At 41.4% G+C, this 27,630-nt stretch overlaps 2 protein-coding genes across 3 annotated transcripts in view; both read right to left on the bottom strand.

Moving 5' to 3' along the window:
• Positions 1–10,466, bottom strand: part of LOC121582427 (protein unc-13 homolog B) — a 99,736-nt gene extending 89,270 nt beyond the window's left edge. For both annotated transcript variants that reach the window (XM_045225147.1, XM_041898192.2), the window contains exons 1-2: positions 10,258–10,466; positions 3,102–3,131 (exon numbers count right to left, since the gene is read on the bottom strand). In XM_045225147.1, coding sequence (XP_045081082.1) covers positions 3,102–3,131; positions 10,258–10,279 — 52 coding nt within the window. In that variant the 5' untranslated portion in view covers positions 10,280–10,466. The remainder of the gene's footprint in view (positions 1–3,101; positions 3,132–10,257) is intronic.
• Positions 10,467–12,191: 1,725 nt separating this feature from the next.
• LOC121582429 (stomatin-like protein 2, mitochondrial) lies at positions 12,192–23,754 on the bottom strand. The gene is made up of 10 exons (XM_041898194.2): positions 23,580–23,754; positions 18,002–18,163; positions 17,768–17,867; positions 17,550–17,608; positions 17,352–17,453; positions 17,128–17,262; positions 16,819–16,963; positions 13,879–13,958; positions 13,667–13,795; positions 12,192–13,529 (listed from the first exon to the last, which is right to left on the bottom strand). Exons 1-10 carry the CDS (start codon positions 23,619–23,621, stop codon positions 13,419–13,421), a joined length of 1,065 nt encoding a protein of 354 aa, XP_041754128.1. The 5' UTR covers positions 23,622–23,754; the 3' UTR covers positions 12,192–13,418.
• Positions 23,755–27,630: the final 3,876 nt, after the last annotated feature.

The raw sequence follows: 27,630 nt of genomic DNA, 5'->3' as shown, positions 1-27,630 counted from the left end.
CAATGGAGGAGACTGAACAGGCTTCATCTCTTCTGTTCTGAGCAGAGGAGTGAAGTGTTTGCTCTGCGGCTGAGCTGATGTCACAAGTGGAGGAGGGGCCAGAGGGATACTGCTCTCTTACCTCCTAGGACCTAGGCTGTTACCTAGGACTACACAACACATCCCAGAAACATTACAGACTTGAACCGTGTTCAAGACAATACAAATCAAACAACTCTGTTGGAGAAAAGTCTGGGAACCAGTGATCATATCATTAGCCAAGACAAGGATCAGTCAGGGACCTGAGGTGTGTGAGAAACACCACACTGGGAGATCCCATGGTAAGGTCAGCAGTGACTCACTGTAGCACTGCTGCAGCTACTGCTAGCCAGGAACGCGTTCATGGGGCTTATGGGATAGGCGTGAAGGCAAACAGTGGTGGGATTTGCCTAGGTGGAGGGCGTGGGGATTTGGACTTAGCCAACACTGATCTGAGCAGCTCACCTGCAGCACATGAGCTGGAGCTAGGCAGGAAGCAGGGACACAGAGCTCCATGAGATTACGCAATACAAAATCAACCAATCACTGCCCTGACACATTTGACTGTTTGACCTACAAGATAAATGGGTGCAAGTGACTAGCTGCTATGAAGGCTTTTTCAGGTTTATACACATAGGCAGGCACGTGCACAGATAGGGCTCTACCTATGTATTTAACTATCTGCTAAGTAGTTAGTTAAATAGTTAACCAAATAGCTCCCTGGACTATCTGCATTGACTCTTTTTGCCAAAAAATGTTTTACACATCGCATACGCTGCAGCTACTGCTTATTATCTGTTGCCTAGTGACTTTATTCCTAGTTACAGTACCTTCAGAAAGTATTCATACCCCTTAATTATTCCACATTTTATTGTGTTACAGCCTGAATTCAATCGACACACAATACCCCATAATGGCAAAGTGAAAACATGTTTTTAGAAAATGTTGCAAATGTATTGACAATTAAATACACAGATCTCATTTACACCCCTGAGTCACCTTTGGCAGCGATTACAGCTGTGAGTATTTCTGGGTACGTCTCTAAGAGCTTTCCTCACCTGGATTGTGCAAAATGTACACATTACTTTCAAGAATCTTCAAGCTCTGTCAAATTGGTTGTTAATCATTGCTAGACAACCATTTTCAGGTCTTGCCATAGATTTTCAAGTAGATTTAAGTCAAAACTGTAACTTGGCCACTCAGGAACATTCACCGTCTTCTTGGTAAGCGACTGCAGTCTATATTTGGCCTTGTGTTTTAGGTTATTGTCCTGCTGAAAGGTGAATTCATCTCCCAGTGTCTGGTGGAAAGCAGACTGAACCAGATTTTCATCTATGATTTTGCCTGTGCTTAGCTCCATTACATTTCTTTTTTATCCTGAAAAACTCCCCAGTCCTTAACGATCACAAGCATACCCATAACAACATTTTTTCCTCTGGTTATCTAGATATCTGGCACCCTCGTGAGTCATTTGTCTTATTTCATAAAACCGTAAGCTTTAGGCATCAGACAAGCTCAATGCGTATAGTTGATTTTATTAAAACACATAGGGTGTGTCTATATATGGAAAAAATACACTTTTAAAATGTCGACCAATCGATTGGTCGAAAGAACAGACAACTTTCGGTCGACCAAGTTTTATTTTTTGTTGGGACAGCCCTAGACTGGGGACTACCGGTAAGCTTCATAATGTAAAATAATGTGACAGGTGAAATGACGAACGCAACCTGCTTCATCTCCTAAGATCGCACAAGTTCACTGCAGGTATTTACTTAAAAATGATCTACAAATATTCAAATGTAATGAAAACTTCAAATAAATGTTTCAGTTTCAACGGCATTGACAGTTTTGAAAATTATCCCATGGCCATTTCCAAATACCTCGGTATACCTCTATTTTTCGGCTGGCAATTGTCAAATGCACGCTTGTTGGCAATTTCTACTTGTTAAAGCCGGTGCTCTGCTATTTTCCAACCCTTGCACCAAGATTGGTAATTTACCTGTTTTATGTGCTCGCTTGCGCTGAGGTGGGAGGGAGGGATGGTAATATCTGAGGTGTGTCCTTAAAAACATGAACCAGCCAAATCAGTCTGACAGTACTTTTGACAGTACTTAAATCTGAAGGAAGTATGGTTTGCAGTGACAACTGCATCAAAATGATATTGGGAAGTTCAGAAGATCATCAGGCAATAAGGTTAACTCTACCCACATGTACATATTACCTCAACTAGCCGGTGCCCCCGCACATTGACTCTGCACCGGTACCCCCTTGTATATAGCCTCCCTACTGTTATTTTATTTTACTTCTGCTCTTTTTTTCTCAACACTTTTTTGTTGTTGTTGTTGTTGTTGTTTTATTTTACTTTTTTATTAAAAAATAAACGCATTGTTGGTTAAGGGCTGTAATAATAATAATAATATAATAATAATAATAATAAATAAGTAAGTAAATAAGTAAGCATTTCACAGTAATGTCTACACCTGTTGTATTCGGCGCATGTGGCAAATACTATTTGATTTGATTTGATTTGTATGATATTCTGTGTAGAAAAAAAACTATTTAGTGCCTGGTCTTGTCCACTCTGTTCGAATGAGTCCTGCGCGGCTTGTTGACATTTTAGAGGGAAACAGAAGACACATACAGTGGTTTGGCATTTTTCCTATTTTGTTGCCTTACAACCTGGGGGTTGTATCATTTGATTTACACAACATGCCTACTACTTTGAAGATGCAAAATATTTTTTGGGGGTGAAACAAACAAGAAATAAGACCAAAAAAAACAGAAAACTTGAGCGTGCATAACTATTCAAACCGTTCAAAAGAGCCACATTTGTAGGTAGAAAACAGAAACCGCTCTGTTTCTTACAACCTCAAAAAGCTTCGGAGCAGGTTTTCATTGGCCAGTGAGTGGTCAAACACTCGTCACACCTATAACTTATTTGTTGCGTTTATTACGCTAACGCCAGGTGTTGCGCCCATAATTCCCACTGTCAAAATAGCAAAAATATTTATGACACACCCACAAGGTCCTAGTTTGGGACAACATACAAAGACATAACACCAAAATAAAGAGTAAGGACTTACCCGGAGATCCATGGAGCTTGGCTTTCTTTACTGAAAAAGAAAGAGACATAAAACAACCATTAGAAACATCAAAGATCTGTGTTTTTTTTTTAAAGAAACAGACAGCAAGTCAGTATCCCGGCTCATGATTTACTTCAGGGATATCTCACAACTTTATCAGAATCAAATAGCTGTAGACTACATTGTGTACAATGACTGTGATCCTGGGGTCACTTGTCTCCTCAATGGCATCCCCTGCAGTCAGATCTATCATGCTGAGTGTAACACAGCAGTGCATGCCCACTGGTGAATCAGGGACCAGGAATCAGTCACACAGACACCAATCAGCCATGTGTGGTCATCAACCACAATCACAGAAAAAAAAGAGCACGTGACATGTGTAGGTGAGGCCTGAAACATTCATTAATATGTAGACCTACAGATTGAGCGCGTGATGTCCGCTCAACCTAGCTGCAGAAAACACCAGCCTCTCACATTTTAGTTAAGCACTAAATACTCACAAAAAAATGATTCCACCAGTGTTAATCATTATCCGATTTCCAAGAAATCTAAACCCTAAAGATGTGGGATACTTTCATAAAAACGGATTGGTTATTCTGATGGAGAACGGCATGGCTGAAAACATCAATGTGTTAAAACTAAAGAAACAATGACGTTTCAATACACCATTGAACAACATAAAAAGGAGTTAAAATAACATGTTACATGGTTCAGGTTTTTCATGTAAATATTCATATGTTTCTAATAAATTGACCACTACTCTGTGAGGCCACACTTTCATACTGAACTCAGTGCTGTAATCTTTCACAGTCAAATCCCTTAATACACAATCCACTCCCGTACCGACCTAGCCCACCCAGATAGGCTATGTTCTCTGGCACTGGATCCATAATCCCAACCTTTGCCTGGACAAAACCCTGACAGACTGGAATATGGAGAGCCCTAAGTCCTATTCGCACAGGACAAGTATTACTATAGAACGTTGGTTATATAAATATTACCACAGCATGTCCGTTTTTCCAGTGGACAATTCAGACGGAATTAGTTTTACCAAATTGCACATGTAAAAAAAAATCTCATTCAAAATGGACCATTATGACAGAAGCCCGGAGGCTCTTCTAGGCGTGAAGATATTTCAAATGTCTAGGCATAGCCTAATATTGGCCTAATGACCTTCAGTTCGCAGAAAGTCAAAAATAATAATGCATATCAATAAGCACCATGAACTGTAATCTATGAAGACATTGAATTAACTGATGTATTTGCCGATTTATCAATTTATTGGCATAATATCGTCCACTTCATCTTTTAAAAAATAAATAGGCACTTGGAAAGATGATGTGACAAAACAGATCATTCATCTGTAGGCGACGTGCATTGCATTTTATTTTAAGCATCAATTTGTTCCCATGTTCTTTACTCAAACTGTGTGCAGCACCTGTTAAACTCTAACATCCCTCAAAACACAGGGATGATGATTCGCACGGGATAAGTATTATCAGAGGACCTGGGAGTTTGCTGAAAAACTAGGTTTTCAGGGCTGAGATAATAACCTTCATGCCAAGTAAAAATTGACATGGCAGATTCGGACGGGACTAAATTTACAGATGTGGAGATTTGTGCTCGTGCACATAATTACATTACCTGAGCTCCCCCAGTAAAACTTAACCCGTCCAAATAGGGCTATAGAGCATATCTATACACAACAACAATAACCTATACCTATCATTCCAGTGTAAGGTGTGTGAAACACAAGTCACAATGGTGAAAAGGTAGTCATTGGCTGAATGGCGGATTAATCTACGCAAACCAGTCAAAAGTTTGGACACACTTACTCATTCCAGGGTTTTTCTTTATTTTTACTATTTTCTACATTGTAGAATAATAGTGAAGACATCAAAACTATGAAATAACACATATGGAATCATGTAGTAAAACTGTTCAACAAATCAAAATATAATTTATATTTGAGATTCTCCTTGACAGCTTTGCACACTCTTGGCATTCTCTCAACCAGCTTGATGAGGTACTCACCTGGAATGTGTTTCAATTAACAGGTGTGCCTTGTTAAAAGTTAATTTGTGGAATTTATTTCCTTCTTAATGCGTTTGAGCCAATCAGATGTGTAGGGGGGTATACAGAAGATAGCCCTATTTGGTAAAAAGGCATGGGCAAGTTGCAGCGGAGGGTGCAGGGCTGGTGGCCGGGGTAGTGGTAGCCAGGTGCAAAGCATGGCCAGCTGTAGCAAAATGCTTGTTGAAATTCTCGATTATTATAGATTTATCGGTGGTGACAGTGTTTCCTAGCCTCAGTGCAGTGGGCAGTTGGAAGGAGGTGCTCTTATTCTCCATTTTAGACCTTCCCTGTATCTATACAATAAGCGTTATGGATGTGAAAGACGGTTTAGAGGGGATTAATTGTGATGGCTGCTTCAGCCTTATGTACCGGCGAATAAACGACTGGGCTGGGATGGCAGATGGGCAGGATCGGGTGGCAGTGAGTGACAGGAGCTGACATTACATGATTTTAATATCAGCACATACAGCTCTTCCCCCTCTCTCTCTGTACACAGCTAGAATAACATGCAGCCCAAGTGAGTGTGACTCTATTAATTTGCCCATCTTAGTTTGCCACATTGTTGGTGGGTTAAGAGGCTAAGAGACGACCCCAAGGAGGGAAATGGAGGAGGTAGAGAAAAGAGAGAACGCTTTCTAAACCCCAAGTCAAAATGCACCTGCCATTCTCTACACACACACACTCCCGTCCTCTCCCTCACACTGAGAGATTCTTAATTGGGCAAAGGCCTATCAACTCCGACTCCACCTTCCTCCGTGACCCGGAAACCGATAAGTGGTGCCATATGTAGGAGAGCGTCAATTCGTTAATAGGTGAACGGAGGAGTTTGCTCCTCTCCTCGATTGCCTCCTCCAGGGGAGGATGTTCAGGTGTGTCCTACCGTGGAAGAGTTTTGTAATCCGCCACACTTCCTTTGAAACTGCTGTTGTTTTCTCAGATGAGAATATCAGGCACACATTTAAAATTGATACGCTACTCATCATTTTATAAATAAAAATGTCTAGCACAACTAGATACTTTATTTTTATCACTTTATTTTGGTATTCTACCTCTGTAAATGTAATTTGCCTGATGACGCAATAATTTATTTCCATGTTCCCACTTGGAGGAACCAAGGAAATCCAATTGCAATTCTCCCACTTGCTCTGTGGAAAGAGGAAAGGGAGCAGTGGAAAAGCAAAGGGTCAGGAGCATGACATCAGTGTTTCCATAGAGGCTCTTCTAGGCCACCAGGCTGTGACTCTGACCTGTGAGCTGGCACGACGGCAGGCATGATGTCCCAATCAAGCTGACGTCATTGTAAGCGGACGCAAACAGAGCAGAGGGCCATAAAGCGAGGGGCCATTATGATGGAAACTGATTCTTATCTCTCTTCTGCTCAGCCGTCCATCTTTGTGGACGGAGGAAGCCATCAGTGTTTGGCCAGGGGCAGTTGCTCAGTTACCCTATCAACCTACTGTTTTCTAATCTGCTCTACTGTTTGCTCACCTGATATCTGACCATATCTTTGTTTCTTTACCAAATTATAGAAACAACAAAAGAACACTAACTGTACCCAAAGCAGTAAAAGGAAACAAGCCAAGTTTTTATAATTTAAGATAGGGGTATATATTAGTTTTAGTAGACTGAAAACACACAGCAGCAGAGTAATGAAATGATGGGACAGAAAAAACACAGAAGGTCCAGTAACAATCCTACATACCAACTATATCATTGATCATATCCACTCAAATTTTAAGATATGTTTGGGAGCTGCCAGCAGCCCAGCACAAGGTGCATTTGAATATTGAGTTAAGGGATTTCCACCAGTGAATCCACTGGACGGCTGCCTGGCTTACGACTGTTACTCAGCTCGGAGGATTAGTACTGGTAACCCTTCAATTGGGGTCACAGGAGGCAAGTCACGTGACCACATATGGCGGATGGGACGGACACACTGCTGACTCTGGCCATGCATGCCTGGAGTGTTGTGGTTAGGGAGTGTTGTTAGGCGGGCCCAGGGAGACAGGAAGAGAAGAGCAGGGTCAGAGGGTTCTATTGTTCTGTATTTACACACTGCACTGGAGCTGATCAGGTGGTGCCTATGGGCGAGAAAGCAGGCCAGAGAGCAGAGAGAGACAGAGACAGAGAGAGGGAGGGAGAGAGAGCAACAGATGGCCAGGGGATTACTCTCGCAATCTCTCAGCTCTCTCCCTCCCTCCACCTCTTTATACTCAATCTCTGTCCGTCCTCTCTGACCAATTATCTTTTCTCCCTTTCAACATGACATCTTTCCTATGTCGTCATGATTTATAGGCCTAGTCCATACATCTCGGGCTATCCTTCTGTCCCTCTATCTATATATCAGATTATTGACGCAGCTGAATCTGTGACAAAGTCAACATGGCTCATTTCCTCATGCACATAGCGTGCTTTCATTTCATCAAGACGGTCATGAACACTGTGTTTTTTATAGCACTAAGAGACACACATCAGTGTTTTTTCAGAGGCACAGAATAAATCCCACTCCATGTCAATGGCACACTTAGCATTTGAAAAGGCTTGGTGGTACTCCTAAAACACTCAGTCTGCAATAATAATCACCTACCAAACCAGGATGCCTATTCAGCATCCACGCACTACAATCCCTAGGTTTGCAGGAGCATATTATCATGAGAGTTCCATGTGTACTGTCCACCCAGCCCAGCCCTGATCCACACACAGCAGGGGTCTCAGTGACTGTCCACCTGTCACACTTGAAGTGGAGAACACGTATCTGTTGTGTAAAGACATCACCATGGTGATGGGCTTTTCTAGGGGCAATAAATAAACAAAAAACCATTGCACGGCTGTACGGGGGAAGGGGTGAGTCACAGCAGCCAATCACATACAGGCCGACCATCCGGTCTAGGATTCAATGCACTATTAGGTTTGGGTTGGTAGCCTAAACTACGGTTGCTCCAGTTTCCATTTTCCCAATACTAATCAATAAATGGATGTTGTACATTTTCTAGGAAGAACATGTTCGAGGAAACCACAGCATATTGAACAAATTACTGTAAATTAGAGTGTTCGTCTCTGGATGTGTGGTGTCCACCTGTCCAGCCTCCTCATTACCCATACACTGCCACAAGCCCTCATCTCTTCTGGCCTGTGACAGACCCAGGTAGAGGCTGTCAAACAAGATTCTACTGGATGGGGAAAATAAAGCTTAGCCCATGGAGAGATGCCAAGAGAAGACAGCTATCATTTCTACTGTTTTATTACCTCACCATCTGGTATCATGCACCTGCTGTAAGTCTGGACGTGACTACAAAAGCCACTGACTCAATTAGGTGAACTGAAAACTTAGAAGCCTCACTTGTTAGGTGTGATGAGCCTGACTACTGTGAAATTGTAGATGGTTAGAGAGTATTTACCTAAGGCTACCTGTGATCACAGACAGACCTAGATGACAAGGCACACAAGCTCCATCAAAAAGTACCTCTGCCAACTGCTGTGCCTACTGGCCACAATCACACATCTGTGCCATTACTTACCTGCCAAAATATAATGTTTGAAGAGATATGAAAATAATGCTTCAAAGCATGGTTGACACTGGCATGTCTGCCATGTACACTTACATGAGATGTCAGACATAAAATGTTGTTTGAACATTATTAGTCTTGATGGAGATAGGCCTGAAAGACTTTACAGTCAACACCTGCCTGCTTTTTATCCCATTTCCCTCAGTGCCTAAAAGAGAGAAATTGCCCGTACCAGCCACGGAGCCATGGGTATTGATCCTGAGCCACAGGTATTGACGACAGAGGGGGAGCTAATAAAACGAATCAGATACTAGTAATTATTTTTCTGTTTCATTAATAGATACATTTGAGTCATATTTTGCTTCTTTTTAGTACTTTTCAGAACTGAAAAAAATAATAAAAATAAAAACAGAGAAAAGCTTTTCTAACAGTATAAATAATTGACAAGTTCAGAGAACTCATTCAAGCAAAATTGTATTTTTTGCCTCTATTCCTTGATGGTATTTTGTGCATCATTTCAGTGACTAATTACATCATCAATTGAACAAGGAGTCACTGCCCAAGAATAAATTGGACCAGTATCAAGTACCCCCAGAAAGAGAATCGAACAACATGGGCAGCCAGCTTAACCCCGACAAAAACGGCAGTCAAGCATTAATGAATAATGACTGTATACTACACATGTATAAGAGCAAAAATGTGGTTTTGGCTAAGTTGACACTTATTTGACTTTAGACAACCTTATTTGCAAAATGTTACCTGATCGGTAGTAGGACTATACAGTCTTCTTAAGACACTTTAGATGTTAAGCAGAGACACTACCACACAAGTTGGACTATAGGCTACTCTGTGAAGTAAATTAGATGTTTAGAGGAAATGGAGATGGTGATCTTAGACATCACAAACTAAAGATAAAAGGCTGTCCAGTGTCTCAAATCACACACACACACGTCATCAGACAAGAACACTATTGCAAAAACAGATTGTGTGCCATAAGTGCACACAATCAGACAATAATATAATTTAGGTGGCATTGGTTTACTTGATATAAAAGTCAACAAAATTCTAAATATGCTTTTGATATCAAATTACAACTATTACACCTGCAAACAATATTTAGCAAGTAAAACTGCTTTTTACTAATGTTGTAATTTGGAAACTGACATGTCAAAGTAACAAACGTTAAGTCAGCTGACAAGAGCAGAAACACTGGAAAACAGCTGGTGGTAGTGGTGACGGCTCCCATCTCAAAATAACATAATAGATAGTCTCCAAATCCAAATAATCTAACAAAATTGCCAAAATAAACTATTTTAATATAATATCTTAACTTTAGCGGTTTATCTTTTCCATCTGTATAAAGGGAGACAAAAACGGAAACTGCTTGGTTTCAAAAAGTAAAAAAATTAACAATCACTCCCGCAAAAGTTTCATTCATCCAGTTTGGTCTATCCTGCTTTCAAACCGGTTACTGCTGGGTTTTACAATCTACTTCACTTGAAACAATTGTTTTGCTTTCGCTTTATGAAGTTAAAAATCTATGAAAATGTATTTTAAAAAGGGGAATAACTCACCTCTTACACAAAGTAGAGACATGGCAAGAGCTTTTCTCTGACAATCCCTCTAGTTTTAAATGTATCAAACGTCTCAGCAAAGATGCGCTCCGCCCGGTAACATTGCAAACAATGTCTCCAATCACTTTTTTTTAAGTTGTCACAGTTGCAGGTGGGCTTGAGATGCTGTAAAGGGCATCATAAAGGTTCGGCAGAGAGCTATAGCCCCCTGCCACGGGCACGCCATGATAAAATTCATTACACTAACCTAAAGGCACCGAGATAAGAGGGCGGTGCCGACATACTCTCTAATGACATCTAGTCTATCCATTGAGTGAGCATAATCTCTGAAAAGGGTGGACCATACAGAAGGTTCTGACCAATCAATGAAGAGAGACTAAAAACCACCGATTGAGGGAACAGGTGGTGACGCAGACTTGTCGCTCCCAGTTAGTGGCCTGTTTTGTAGTTTTCACCTGTATAAAAAATATAGAATAAAAAAATAGTAACTCTTTGGTTTATATATAGGCCTATATCAAATTTGCACACAACATAAGGCTACATATTTATCTTCCCTTACGGATTAGGCTAGTGCTTAATCTATTTGTGGCTTTGTCAGCTGGTCTTTCGTTATCAGCATTTATAATCAGTTAGAATTTGTATATATAGTTTACAACATGTTGCCATGACATACAAAGCTTTTACACGTATGCCTACATTTGAGAATATATTAATAGCCTATCACAGGAAAAAATAATTAAATTGCTAATTAAATCAATACATACAGTGTAAAATTAATATTTCATACAATAGAGTATTGTACTGGTAGTTGAAAAAAGTAAGCTTGTGCATTTTTTCAGACATGTTTTTTTAAATATAGAAACTCTATATAAATAACCACAAACTACTAAGGATTGGAGTAATTTTCTTAATGATTAAAACGATAATCACAAAACTGCTTCGGAAGCAATGGTGTCACACGAGTAAATCCTACAATATCACAAACAATGTTGCCATCAACAATACATTTTGATAGCCCTTTATTGTCCATTCACATGGAAATGATAAACTATTGTATTTTCTGCTGACAGTGTGTTTCCTGTTTAAAATAAGATACACTATCTACATCTCTAGGTGGCCAATACCTTTTCTTTGTTGAGTATGAGTGATGTCATTATGCCTATATAACCATCAGGATCACCTAGAATTTGACCAATATAGTTGGTTCACAGATGGTTTTGGTATTTTAACCTCCGTGTCATGAACGCATCTGGTGGGGATAGTGAAAATCAACATGCGCACGCGCAGAGGCGGTTTGGTCAGCATGTAAAGCTTTGATTCGGTAGTTCATTGGATAATTGGTGATATTGATAAGATTCTCAATTATACAAATTCCGTCCTCTCCTCGACTCCTCTGTGACCCGGAAACGGATAAGTGGTCGAAGAGTACTATTTGTGGCTAGCATGGAAGTGTTGTAAAATCTGCTTCTTCCCCTTTGAATCAGCTGTTGTTTTCTCAGAGGAGAAAACGATACTCTACTTATCCTTTGATCTATAAAATGTATAGCAAAAGAAGCTTAATAAAATAAATTGCACTTTACACATATATTTTGGGATTGCTCCTGCCTGATGACGTGCTAGTGGCGTAGTGTCATTTCATAAAGGGCATTTGTTCCCGCGTTTCCTCGCCTCCGCGATTACCTTTGACCTTTTTTGAAAGCAGTCGAAATTAGTACGGAGGACGACGCGAGGAGTTGAGCAAACCCATTTGATTCTGCCCCCAGTCACCGTGGCACCAGAAATTGTTTAGAAAGGCTGTAAGGCGGCTTTGTAGACAAACTATCACTAAATAACTCAACAGCCCCTCCCTGAGGCATTTCCTATGTGTAACATGCATACTGTGATAGAAATCATGTGATAAAGGTGAAAAATCCTCAGAAAATTACACTTTAGGAGAAATTTCAGAGATAATTTTCATTTTCAGAGAGTATTACTTTTGTATGTATATTTACTACAATGAACAATATGGAGAAAAAATTATGAAATCACTGCTGTGTCCACACAAATCATTCAAACCTATCATTTTCGTAACCAAGATGTATTGTGATGAGGTGTTACAATCTTGCCTAAAGTCAGTCACAATTCCTTTAGTAGTGACAGCATCATCATGGATGACCATTATTGGTATAGTGGTCATTTAATGTATTGTATTGATACATTTGCTATGTTATGCCAAACCTTCCTCCAAAACAGAGGCCCCTTCCCATTTGGTATGGGTGTGAAATAAAACATTCCACTTCAATAATGTATTTCGATCCAAGGACATTTTCTTACAAGTACTTTTGGTGACTTAACTTGATGTAGTTTATATAATTTACACAGGCAGCAATTCTGATCAATTTTTTAAATAAATTGGTCTTTTGACCAATCTGATCAGCTCTGAAGAAGATCAGATGTGATTGGTCGAGACCAATCAGCAGAAAAAATATCAGAATGGTCTGCCCGTCTAAACACAGCCCCATTTAAAGTATTACAGTGGAGATTGCATCCTAACCTCTATTCATATATCTGACCTTATTCCCTCCTCTGCTTGCTTTGAACCTGGAAGGCTCTTAATGTCAGGTCACAAGCTCTAACTTACATGAAGTAAAACATTCATGACACTATGAAATGAAAACATATGAAGGACAAATAGTTGGACATATAAAAGACAACAGTATATCACTTAAACAGATCATATCCTATCACTCGGGAACATGAGGTAATTCAGAACACTCTAAACCAGGTTACTAGTTTACCATAAGTTACTATTATACTCATCAACGCAGTCATTTTGGCTATTTCATGCAAAAGAAAAGTATCAATATGACAGCTTGTGGATTTGTAATTGGAACATATGTATGTAACGTATGCAATAACACTCAATCAAAATGAAAATGTGTAAGTGACATGAATCCTCCCAAATGGGTTGATGTTTCCAGGCCTCTAAGCATTCCCAAAGTCTTTACGTTCTTATCCTGTTCTTCTGTTTCAATGTCCTTCAATCTGCAGCAGATAGTGTGTCCCTTGCGCCAGACAGTGGTGGTGCTGACCAGGCAACAATGCCTTGGCACCTCGTAGTTGTCTTGCACTGCTTCTGGTTCGGTGTCTGACTCTGCTCTGAGTGGTCTTGACATCCTTCATTACTGGGTTGGTGGCGCAGGCTCCTCACTCTTCTCCATCGCCCACTCTGGGGCCACACTTTCTATCTTTTTTGAGCTCTGCTTGGCCAGGCTGCCATAAATAGTCATAGCCTAAAGGGAAGGGAAAGATAGAGACTGTTACTGTTCTGAGAGAGGAGACGGAGAGACGGGTGTGCTGAAAGGGAGGGACAGCGAAGATGGGCTGAGCAATCACACATAATTAAATAGCTAAAGAAACAGAGACAGACCTGTGTGACCATGCCACTGATGTCACCAGAGTTGGAGGGCAACAGGATGGTGTTGGACTCTTTGGCCAGCTTGGAGAAAGCGGAGACGTATTGCTCAGCCACACTGAGGGAGGCTGCCGCGTTTCCATTCTGTCCGAAACACAATCACAGTTGGGTCAATGTGCCATCTAGATACGTACATGCACACGATGAAGCCATCACAACTATTTTACCTGTTCAGCTAGAGCATCTGACAACAGCCGGATAGCCTTAGCTTTGGCCTCTGCTTTGGCTAAGACAGCATTGGCCTCACCTAGGTGAAGATCAAGATAACAAGTAATCAGAAAGGGTCACAAAGACTAGCGTCCTGTCCAGGGGGTGTATTAATTCAGTGCATTCGGAAAGTATTCAGACCCCTTGAATTTTTCCACATTTTATTACGTTACAGCCTTAATCTAAAATTTATTAACTTGTTTTTTTTTTCTTCTCAATCTACACACAATATTCCATAATGAGAAAGCAAAAACAGGTTTTTAGAAATGTATTAAAAATAAAAAAAGGGAAATCTCAAATTTACATAAGTATTCAGACCCTTTACTCAGTACTTTGTTGAAGCACCTTTGGCAGCGATTTCAGCCTTGAGTCTTCTTGGGTATGACGCTACAAGCTTGGCACACCTACAGTGGGGAGAACAAGTATTTGATACACTGCCGATTTTGCAGGTTTTCCTACTTACAAAGCATGTAGAGGTCTGTAATTTTTATCATAGGTACACTTCAACTGTGAGAGACGGAATCAAAAATCACATTGTATGATTTTTAAGTAATTAATTTGCATTTTATTGCATGACATAAGTATTTGATACATCAGAAAAGCAGAACTTAATATTTGGCACAGAAACCATTGTTTGCAATTACAGAGATCATACATTTCCTGTAGGTCTTGACCAGGTTTGCACACACTGCAGCAGGAATTTTGGCCCACTCCTCCATACAGACCTTCTCCAGATCCTTCAGGTTTCGGGGGCTGTCGCTGGGCAATACAGACTTTCAGCTCCCCTCCAAAGATTTTCTATTGGGTTCAGGTCTGGAGACTGGCTAGGCCACTCCAGGACCTTGAGATGCTTCTTACGGAGCCACTCCTTAGTTGCCCTGCCTGTGTGTTTCGGGTCGTTGTCATGCTGGAAGACCCAGCCACAACCCATCTTCAATGCTCTTACTGAGGGAAGGAGGTTGTTGGCCAAGATCTCACGATACATGGCCCCATCCATCCTCCCCTCAATACGGTGCAGTCGTCCTGTCCCCTTTGCAGAAAAGCATCCCCAAAGAATGATGTTTCCACCTCCATGCTTCACGGTTGGGATGGTGTTCTTGGGGTTGTACTCATCCTTCTTCTTCTTCCTCCAAACAAGGCGAGTGGAGTTTAGACCAAAAAGCTCTATTTTTGTCTCATCAGACCACATGACCTTCTCCCATTCCTCCTCTGGATCATCCAGATGGTCATTGGCAAACTTCAGACGGGACATGCGCTGGCTTGAGCAGGGGGACCTTGCGTGCGCTGCAGGATTTTAATCCATGACGGCGTAGTGTGTTACTAATGGTTTTCTTTGAGACTGTGGTCCCAGCTCTCTTCAGGTCATTGACCAGGTCCTGCCGTGTAGTTCTGGGCTGATCCCTCACCTTCCTCATGATCATTGATGCCCCACAAGGTGAGTTCTTGCATGGAGCCCCAGAACGAGGGTGATTGACCGTCATCTTGAACTTCTTCAATTTTCTAATAATTGCGCCAACAGTTGTTGCCTTCTCACCAAGCTGCTTGCCTATTGTCCTGTAGCCCATCCCAGCCTTGTGCAGGTCTACAATTTTATCCCTGATGTCCTTACACAGCTCTCTGGTCTTGGCCATTGTGGAGAGGTTGGAGTCTGTTTGATTGAGTGTGTGGACAGGTGTCTTTTATACAGGTAACGAGTTCAAACAAGTGCAGTTAATACAGGTAATGAGTAGAGAACAGGAGGGCTTCTTAAAGAAAAACGAACAGGTCTGTGAGAGCCGGAATTCTTACTGGTTGGTAGGTGATCAAATACTTATGTCATGCAATAAAATGCCAATTAATTACTTAAAAAGCATACAATGTGATTTTCTGGATTTTTGTTTTAGATTCCGTCTCTCACAGTTGAAGTGTACCTATGATAAAAATTACAGACCTCTACATGCTTTGTAAGTAGGAAAACCTGCAAAATCGGCAGTGTATCAAATACTTGTTCTCCCCACTGTATATTTGGAGAGTTTCTCCCATTCTTCTCTGCAGATCCTCTCAAGCTCTGTCAGGTTGGATGGGGAACGTCGCTGCCAAGGCCCTTCTCCCCCGATTGCTCAGTTTGGCCGGGCGGCCAGCGCTAGGAAGCGTCTTGGTGGTTCCAAACTTCTTCCATTTAAGAATGATGGAGGCCACTGTGTTCTTGCGGACCTTCAATGCTGCAGAATTTTTTTGGGACCCTTCCCCAGATCTGTGCCTCGACACAATCCTGTCTCGGAGCTATACGGACAATTCCTTCGACCTCATGGCTTGGTTTTTGCTCTGACATGCACTGTCAACTGTGGGACCTTATATAGACAGGTGTGTGCCTTTCCAAATCATGTCCCATCAACTGAATTTACCACAGGTGGACTCCAATCGTTTTAGAAACATCTCAAGGATGATCAATGGAAACAGGATGCACCTGAGCTCAATTTCGAGTCTCATAGCAAAGGGTCTGAATACTTATGTAAATAAGGTTTTTCTGTTTTTTATTTGTAATACATTTCCAAACCTGTTGTCGCTTTGTCATTATGAGGTATTGTGTGTAGATTGAGGAGGAAAAAAATATATTGAATCAATTTTAGAATAAGGCTGTAATGTAACAACATTTGGAAAAAGGGAAGGGGTCTGAATACCTTCCGAATGCTCTGTACATCATGCTGCCTCACACTACAGAAACATGTAGGTAATTTAGAAGACAATCTTATCTCGATCAACTTACAGTCAACTAAGGTAGATAAAGCAAAGAGAAGCCGTTCTGACTCAGACAAGACTTACTTGTCCAAGGCTTACTTAGTTTGCAATGCTCAAACTTTCACACCATCATTAGTAGTTAACAAAGGCCTTAAGTCATCTAGATATGTGTATTAACCTACCAGCCGCTTTGTTGATCTGTTCTGTTTTCTGTCCTTCCGAGGCCAGGATCTGAGCTTGCTTGCGACCCTCAGCAACGTTGATGGCTGCTTCCTTGTGACCTTCTGACTCCAGCACAGTGGCTCTCTTCTTACGCTCTGCCTCCACCTACACAATGAAAGGCAGTCAGAGTGTACACATACAAAACTGATAGGTTAAGTCTTAATAATGTGCAATTTATCACTAATCTATAGATAAGATCATGTTCAGCAATAGTTTGAGGTTCAAGACCTGTCTCCCAGTTTGTTGGCAGCAGGGCCAGCCCCTCTCACCTGCATCTGCATGGACTCTTTGACACGAGGTGGAACATGTATATCCTTGATTTCATAACGAAGGCAACGGATTCCCCAATCATCTGACGCCTGGTTGATGGAGTGGACTATGTTGGTATTAAGGGTTTCTCTTTCCTGGAGAAATAGAGAAATATAAAACAAGGAAATGAGGTAAAAAATAAATAAATCACAAACACAATTTGGAAAAAGGAACAGAGACTCACCCTGAATACTTTGTCCAGGGTCAGTTTTCCCAGCTCTGAGCGCATGGTGGTCTGGGCAAGTTGGGTGACAGCATACTCTGGGTCCTCAACTCCATAGCTGGCCTGGAAGGAAGTACATCTTCTAATCAATATCTAAAAACAAAGCAAAAATGTTCCATGAACAACAACCTCAAGAAATCATGGTTTTCACAAACTTACCTTAAAAGGATCCAATATCCTAAGATAGAGGACTCCATCTATCTGTAGTGTCACATTATCTGTGGATGTAATCAGACATCAGTTAATTCAGAGAAAATAATAATATAATAATAATAAGCCACTTAGCAGATGCTTACAATGACTGACTGACTGTGAGAATAATGATGACTGACTTACAGTGAAGATAAGTGACAAACAGTGACACAGTTGTCACTCACCTAAAGAAACCGCAGACTGCTCTGGGACATCAATAACTATCTCTTTAAGACTTTGCACATAGCGTATTTTGTCCAGGATTGGGATTAGGAAATTCAAGCCCTACAGAATATGCAGAAAAGGGAAAGACATTAGTAAATTGATCATTTTTATGCATTCAGGATTTATACTGACATAGTGTGAGTGTAATTAAGGGTGCAGATCACTAGCTAATTGGAAATCAATGGTTAAATTACCGGCTCTAATATGCGATGGAAGCGGCCCATCCTTTCCACAACCCAGGATTCTTGTTGTGGCACAAACAGAACCACAGTGTTCATGGGCAGACTGGACGCCCATCGCTGCTGGGCTTGTGTCGCCCACAACGCTGGCACTGTGGGCACTGTTCTCTGGGAATGCTGGAGGGAAACAACAAATCACCATCAGAGTGTACATTACACATTGTTGCATCAGAAGGTTACTCCATGAGTTGCAACTTCAGAATCACCTTTATTCGCCAAGTACATTTACACACTCAGAATTGTACTTGGTGAGATGGTGCTGCCATGATAGACAACATTTAGAGACAGAACACTGACAGAAGAGTTTTCACAGCGTTTAGATCAAATGTTCACATTTCAAATACATTATATACAAAGATTCCAAAAAGCAGCCAATTATTTCAGGTCCGGTACCATCGTTGGGTCGCGGGTGTGAAAGATTCAGCAGGCTACTGGCTGAACACACCTGGCTAAAAGATTACTGTTGCTCTGTTGGAATCACTTTTATAGATAACTTTGACACCTTCTGGAAACAGAAGATGCTCTACAGGAATAACGGAGTCCATCCAAATCACCTTGGCTCCTGGACTTTGTCCACGAATTTCAAGGCTGCGTTGAGACAATGACTCATCAATGACCCAAGACCAGCTCAGTTAATCCCTACCATTGTGCCGCTGAGTTGTCATAATGCTGCAGCAAATGTACATTATCCCAGGGGCGTTGGCAGACAAAGGAACTTAATGTATGTCTTTCTAACTGCCCTGAATGCCTCAGTTGATCCTACAGCTGATGTATGCAGTAATCATGTGCCTATGAACCAGAGTTATACTGTTAGCACTGAGCCGGTGTGCCCTAGTAGGAAGTCCACTAAGTGCAGGGTGAGCTGCACAATCAGCTCAAACATAAATGACATAAGCATGTCTACTTCTGATAAGCTTCACAGTAAAGCAATACAAATAATCAAGCATCCCAGAAAAGTGCTAAAAATAGCCCACATTAACATATTGTTATGATGAATTTCTAGGGTATCAAGTGATTACGAATGTAGGGATGTACTTAGACACTTTTGATGGGGAGTTCATATATTTAATATGGTACCATGGTTAGTTATAACAGATTAAGGACATGGCCCTGCCTCTGCCATCTTCCAACTCCATAACAAAGATCCACTCTCTCTCTCTCTATATATATATATATACACACACACTGTTACAAGTCTCTCCACGAACATCTGGTAAACCTCCATGGGCACTCCCTTCTCTATGATGTTATTACCCTTTACCCATGTCTCTATATCCTGTCCATCAATTATTCTAAGATCAACATCAGTAATCTACTCTGACATAAGGAATGCAGACTCCGTGGCACCAAACCACGTATCCACTAACTCTTCCCTGGTCCACACAATACTATGACATGACATCATTACACATATGTAGTCTAAGAAACAAGGTTCATGAAATCAATAACTTGCTAGTAACAGATGACATTCTGACTATCTCTGAAACTCACTTAGATAATACCTTTGCAGATACAGTGGTAGCAATACATGGTTTTAACATCTACAGAAAATACAGAAATGCCAATGGGGGCGGTGTTGCAGTCTATATTCAGAACCACATTCCTGTAAAGCTTAGAGAGAATCTCATGTTAAATACTGTTGAAGTAATATGGCTACCGGTTCATCTGCCTCACCTTAAGCCCATCCTTGTGGGAAGCTGCTATAGAACAACAAGTGCTAACAGTCAGTATATGGACAATGTGTGTGAAATGCTTGATAATGTATGTGATATCAACAGAGGGGTGTATTTTCTGGGTGACTTCAATAGACTGGCTTTCATCAAGCTGCACACTCAAGAAAAAGCTTCAAACTGTAACCAGTGCCTGCAACCTGGTTCAGGTTATCAGTCAACCGACAAGGGTAGTTACAAACAACAGATGTATAGATCACATCTTTACTAATGCTGCAGAAATGTGCATGAAAGCAGTATTCAAATCCATGGGAAGTAGTGATCACAATATAGTAGCCATATTTAGGAATACCAAAGTTCCAAAGGCTGGGCCTAATATAGTGTATATGAGGTCATACAATACGTTTTGTAGTGATTCCTATGTTGATGACATAAATCATGTTTGCTGGTCTGTGGTGTGTAATGAGGAGCAACCAGACACGGCACTTGACACCTTTTTGAAATTACTTATTCCAGTTACTAATAAGCATGCACCCATTAAGAAAATGACTGTAAAAACTATTAAATCCCATTTGATTGATGAAGAATGGTTGAGAGGGATGAGGCAAAAGGAATGGCAAATAATCTGGCTGAACAACCAATTGGCAAACATATTGCAAATTGAGAAATAATGTGACTAAACTGAATAAAAAGAAGACACTATACTATCAAACAATGATAAATAATATAAAGAATGATAGTAAAAAGCTTTGGTAGAATCTTAAATGAAATTTTGGCCAAAAAGGTAAACTCCGCTCCATCATTCATTGAATCAGATGGCTCATTCATCACAAAACCCACTGATATAGCCAACTACTTTCATGATTTTTTCATTGGCAAAATTAGCAAAATTGGGCATGACATGCCAGCAACAAAACGCTGACACTACACTTCCAAGTATAACTGACCAAATTATGAAAGACAAGCAATTCCGTAAAGTGAGTGTGGAAGAGGTGAAAAAATTGTTGTCTATCAACAATCACAAGCCACCGGGGTCTGACGACTTGGATGGAAAATTACTGAGGATAATAGCGGACAATATTGCCACTCCTATTTGCCATTTCTTCAATCTAAGCCTACTAGAAACAGGCCTGGAGGGAAGCAAAAGTAATTCTGCTACCCAAGAATTGTAAAGCCCCCTTTACTGGCTCAAATAGCCAACCAATCAGCCTGTTACCAACCCTTAGTAAACTTCAGTGCAGCTTTTGACATTATCGATCATAGTCTGCTGCTGGAAAACTGTATGTGTTATGGCTTTACACCACCTGCTATAGTGTGGATGAAGAGTAACCTGTCTAACAGAACACAGAGAGTGTTATTTAATGGAAGCCTCTCCAATATAATCCAGGAAGAATCAGGAATTCCCCAGGGCAGCTGTCTAGGCCCCTTACCTTTTCAATATTTACTAATGACATGCCACTGGCATTGAGTAAAGCCAGTGTGTCTATGTGTGCGGATGACTCAAAACTATACACGTCAGCTACTACAGTGACTGAAATTACTGCAACACTTAAGAGCTGCAGCTAGTTTCAGAATGGGTGGCAAGGAATAAGTTAGTCCTAAATATTTCAAAAACTAAAAGCATTGTTTTTGGGACAATTCATTCACTAAACCCTAAACCTCAACTAAATCTTGTAATGAATAATGTGGAAATTGAGCAAGTTGAGGTGACTAAACTGCTTGGAATAACCCTGGATTGTATACTGTCAGGGTCAAAAAAAATTGCTGTAACGCTGCAAGCATGCCTGTCACAGAGCAGTGCTCCATTTTCCATCTCTGACACTCAGAGGCTGCATGACAGTGAGCTTGCAAAGGCTACTCAGACTGGTCTATGCTCCTGGTTATAACAGGCGAGGAAATTAAACAACGTATCAACATTGCTCACGTTGCGAGCTGCTCCAATGTAACAAATGTACAGATCTAACAACAGAAGACTGATCAGGGTCTGCATCCCGGCTAAATTATATATATTTTTTAACTGACGGAGGAATAGATGCGCGCAAAGAGCGGACGGAGAGAAGCAAGTGAGTGAGTGTTGGTAGGGGATGCGGCTGGCTGATTACAGCTGCCATAAGTGATATGCGCATGAAAGTATATATTATTGGATCTGCGCATACAAGAGACTAGTGGCCGTTGCTTAAATTAAACTGCATTTATAAACAAAACTGGACTTTATAAACATTTTATAACAGGCACAAGCAGGTTCTTTAGATCGGTAGGGCTGACAAAGTCAGTAGTATCTATCATATGAAATGGTATTACGGTACTCTAGAATGTTGGTTCATAAATATGACGTTTTGGTACCGTGATATTACCTTGGTACCGGTATACCGTGCAACACTAAATATAATAGCAACAAAGAGAGCAGATGTAGGTTTATAACTCTGAAAGCACCATTCGGCGCATGTGACAAATAACATTTGATTGTACTGTTGAGGGCATTTTCAACTGGCCAACGACATACACTACATGACCAAAAGTGTGGACACCTGCTCATCGAACATCTCATTCCAAAATCATGGGCAGTATTATGGAGTTGGTCCCTCCTTTGCTGCTTTAACAGCCTCCACTCTTCTGGGAAGGCTTTCCACTAGATGTTGGAACATTGCTGCAGGGACTTGCTTCCATTCAACCACAAGAGCATTAGTGAGGTCGGGCACTGATGTTGGGCGATTAGGTCTGGCTCACGTCGGCATTCCAATTCATCCCAAAGGTGTTTGATGGGGTTGAAGTTAAGGCTCTGTGCAGGCTAATCAAGTTATTCCACACCGATCAACAAACCATTTCTGTATGGACCTCGCTTTGTCCACGGGGGCATTGACATGCTGAAACAGGAAAGGTCCTTCCCCAAACTGTTGCCACAAAGTTGGAAGCACAGAATCATCTAGAATATCATTGTATGCTGTAACATTAAGATTTCCTTTCACTAGAACCTCGGAGCCTAGCCCGAACCATAAAAAACAGCCTCAGATCCTTATTCCTCCTCCACCAAACTTTACAGTTGGCACAATGCATTGGGGCAGGTAGCGTTCTCCTGGCATGCGCTAAACCCAGATTCGTCCGTCGGACTGCCAGACGGTGAAGCGTGATTCATTACTCCAGAGAAAGCGTTTCCACTGCTCCAGAGTCCAATATTGGCGAGCTTTACACCACTCCAGCCTATGCTTGGCATTGCGCATGGTGATCTTTGGCTTGTGTGCGGCTGCTCGGCCATGGAAACCCATTTCATTAAGCTCCCGACAAACAGTTATTGTGCTGACATTGCTTCCAGAGGCAGTTTGGAACTCGGTAGTGAGTGTTGCAACCAAGGACAGGCGATTTTTACGCGCTTCAGCACTTGGATGTCCAATTCTGTGAGCTTGTGTGGCCTACCGCTGAGCCATTGTTGCTCCTAGACATTGCCACTTCACATAACAGCACTTACAATTGACCGGGGCAGCTCTAGCAGGGCAGATATTTGACGAACTGAGTTGTTGGAAAGTTGGCATCCTATGACAGTGCCACGTTGAAAGTCACTGACCTCTTCAGTAAGGCCATTCTACTGCCAATGTTTGTCTATGGAGATTGCATGGCTGTGCGCTCGATTTTATACACCTGGCAGCAACGGGTGTGGCTGAAATAGCCGAATCCACTAATTTGAAAGGATGTCCACATACGTTTGTATATATAGTGTAACTAGTTATCTAGATAGCTGACTAACATCTCAGCGAACACATGACATGATAGCAAGGCAAGCTAGCTGGCATACAGTAGCAAGCTAACTCAGTTTGTAGACTAACAGTAACTAACGTTACCTAGCTAGTTTGAAATAGCATGTGTCTTACCTTTAAAAGGGCACCACCGGTCCGGCACAATGTTCTGAGCATTTTCTCAATGTAATTGTTGTCTGATATGTAGCTATCTGGTTTAGGTGAGAAAAAAATTATAATGAATATTTGTTCATGTGTGACCCTCGGCAGATTCAGGAAACGAAGTTACAACATCGAATTGGTGCACTGGTTAAACACGTCCCCCTGTTGATATGGGAAACGGAACTCTATCATTCCAGATTATGCATAGTTTACTGAAAAAAATATACGTTTACATGATTGTAAATACAAATAAATAAACATTATGAATGTTTAATACTTTTAACACTTTCAGATGTTTTTAATAATTGTTATGTAGGCCTTGACAAGAACCCGAGTCCGAATTTCCAGCACTTTCCATATGTTGCAGTGCGCATGTCAGCATAGACCAGGGAAGACTGTCTGTACTACTACTAGTTTTGATGCAGTCTTTACCAGGTAAAATCAAGTGAGGACGTGTCAGTTATACCGTGAGAGCTATTGTTCCGAATCCATTAGTGTTATAGGTGTCAAGTTTATGATCATGTGGCAGCAGTGTGTAGGAGGGAGATTCCTACATGTGAGAAGTGTGCAGGGGGACATGAGACAAAGGAATGTATAATATTGGTGGAAAAAGTTGTGTGTGTATCAGTGGTGTAAAGTACTTAAGTTAAAATACTTTCAAGTACTATAGTGTTTTGGGTATCTGTACTTTACTTTACTATTTATATTTCTGACAACTTTTACTTTTACTTCACTACATTCCTAAAGAAAGAATGTACATACATTTTTCCTGACACCCAAAAGTATTTGTTACATTTTGAATTCTTAGCAGGACAGGAAAGTGGTCAAATTTACACACTTATCAAGAGAACATCCCTGGTCATCCCTACTGCCTCTGATCTGGCGGACAAACTAAACACACATACTTTGTTTGTAAATTATGTCTGAGTGTTGGAGTGTGCCTCTGGCTATCCATAAATAAAATAAAAACAAGAAATGGTGCCATTTGGTTTGCTTAATATAAGGAATTTGAAATTATTATTGATACTTTTGATACTTACATTTTACATTTTAGTCATTTAGCAGACACTCTTATCCAGAGCGACTTACAGTTAGTGAGTGCATACGTGTTTGTTTTTTTGTTTTTTTCATACACTAGTCACTTACGTATATTTAAAACCAAATACTTTCAGACTTTTACTCAAGTATTATTTTACTGGTTGACTTCATTTTCTATTAAGGTATCTTTACTTTTACTCAAGTATGACAATTTGGTACTTTTTCCACCACTGGTGTGTAAACTGTAGGGGTGCCCATGGTGCTGGAGATCAGAGGTGTCCGTTGAGAGAAAGGCAGGTTGAGGTTGCCAGGATCAAAGTAGTGCAGAAGGCGTCGTATGCTGAGGCAGTGAAGTGAGTAGTAGAGGAAAATGGGTCCAGGGTGAGGGATCCTAAGAGGATACCTGTGAGTAGGCCGAGGCCAATAGTGATAGGAATAACGTGCTTCAGTAAGGTTGATTTTTTGCTGTTCATAGCCCTGGTTGTCAATTGTACCGCAGGAATGGAACGTAAATCACAGAGGATAGATGTTGTGGTGGCAGCTGCTGAGAAGTACTTGGGTGTCCGAGATTTTACTGCAGAAGAGTTACAAGATGTTTTGAACCAATGGCGATTTTAGCATGTAAATCTTGGTGGGGCAAACAAAAACAAAAAAAGTAGGATGCATGCCAGCAAAGTCACTACACAACATTAAACAATACATTAATTGCACTATAACGGTGACAAACGGTGCCCCCAAACTGTTAGGGCCTACATAAAGCTGTCCCAACAGCAGAGTCCAACAGTAGTCCCAACACCTTACCACTGCTACACCTGGCTATCAGCGGAGCCTTGTCTGGCAGCAAAACAGTTCATTCATCCTCATTTACTGCCTTTAAAAAAAACATAGCTGATATGGTTGACTTGCTTAAACAAATGTGGTTTCTACTGACAGGTGGTGAAGGTAGGAAACAGCATCTCCACTTCGTTGATCCTCAACACTGGGGCCCCACAATGGTGCGTGCTCAGCCCCCTCCTGTACTCCCTGTTCACCCATGACTGCGTGGCACAGTGGTCTAAGGCACTGCATCGCAGTGCTAACTGTGCCACTAGAGATCCTGGTTCGAATCCAGGCTCTGTCCCAGCCGGCCGCGACCGGGAGACTCATGGGCGGCGCACAATTGGCTCAGCGTCGTCCAGGGTAGGGGAGGGAATGGCCGGCAGGGATGTAGCTCAGTTGATAGAGCATGGCGTTTGCAACGCCAGGGTTGTGGGTTCGATTCCCACGGGGGGCCAGTATAAAAAAAATAAAAAATTCACTAACTGTAAGTCGCTCTGGATAAGAGCGTCTGCTAAATGACTAAAATGTATATGTAAATGTTGTGTCGAGTAAACGTTGCTAATTATGCTGTGTGACCAAGGAGAACTGCTGACGCTGTATTTTCATCATAAAGGTTTATACACGCCTCCAACTCAATCATCAAGTTTGCAGACGACACAACAGTAGTTGGCTTGATTACCAACAATGATGAGACCGCCTACAGGGAGGAGGTGAGGGCTCTGGGAGTGTGGTGCCAGGAAAATAACCTCTCACTCAACGTCAACAAAACAAAGGAGATGATCGTGGACTTCAGGAAACAGCAGAGGGTGCACCCCCCTATCCACATAGATGGGACCGCAGTGGAGAAGGTGGAAAGCTTCAAGTTCCTTGGTGTACACATCACCGACAAACTGAAATGGTCCACCCACGCAGACAGTGTGGTGAAGAAGGCGCAACAGAGCCTCTTCAACCTCAGGAGGTTGAAGAAATTTGTCTTGGCACCTAAAGCCCTCACAAACTTTTACAGATGCACAATTGAGAGCATCCTGTCAGGCTGTATCAACACCTGGTACAGCAACTGCACCGCCCGCAACCACATGGCTCTCCAGAGGGTGGTGCGGTCTGCTGAACGCATTATCGGGGGCAAACTTCCCACCCTCCAAGACACATACAGCACCCGATGTCATAGGAAGGCCAAAAAGATCATCAAGGACATCAACCACCCGAGCCACTGCCTGTTCACCCCGCTATCATCCAGAAGGCGAGGTCAGTACAGGTGCATCAAAGCTGGGCCCGAGAGAATGAAAAACAGCTTCTATCTCAAGGCCATCAGACTGTTAAATAGCCATCACTAGCACATTAGAGGCTGCTGCTGCCTATTGAAATCACTGGCCACTTTAAGAAATTGAACACTAGTCACTTTAATAATGTTTACAGTCACTTTAATAATGTTTACATACCTTGCACTACTCATCTCATATGTATATACTGCATTCTATTCTATAATATTCTACTGTATCTTAGTCCATGCCGCTCTGTCATTGTCATTGCTTGTCCATATATGTATATTTTCCATTCCTTACTAGTTTTGTGTGTATTAGGTATATGTTGTGAAATGGTTAGGTATTACTTGTTAGATATTACTGCACTGTCGGAGCTAGAAGCACATGCATTTCGCTACACCCGCTATAACATCTGCTAAACACGTGTATGTGACAAATAAAATGTGATTTAATTTGATTTGATACAAACTATGGCATAAGGGGACGACAAGCGGATAAGAGGCAATATGTAATTTCGATTAAGACATTAATGAGCCATCTAGGATGGACGTCGTCAATATAACATTTTGTTCAGCACTTTTGAAATGTACAGCAACAGAATTCAGAACATTGGCCATTCTTACAGTATTCTCCCTGTACACCAAGTCAGAACCATAGGATAAATAAAGGGGGCATATAAGCAGACAATGAAAGCTCTTACAATATTCAATAATTACATTTCTCTATAACAGGTTATAGGCTACATGTGCACCACCAAGTCAGAACAGTAGGCAAAATTAAGAGGGGAAAATAAACCAAATTATTAGGGTGAGTCCTTCGTGAGCAAATTTTGTCATCAAACTTTGTCATCAAAGTCTGGCATTCTCTGGATTTATGGTGCTTTCAAGACAACTGGGAACAAGGTC

This window comes from Coregonus clupeaformis, chromosome 15 (assembly GCF_020615455.1).
Source record: "Coregonus clupeaformis isolate EN_2021a chromosome 15, ASM2061545v1, whole genome shotgun sequence".
NCBI lineage: Eukaryota > Metazoa > Chordata > Actinopteri > Salmoniformes > Salmonidae > Coregonus > Coregonus clupeaformis.
Note: the sequence above shows the minus strand (reverse complement) of the source record. Positions and strands in the feature narration are given on the sequence as shown.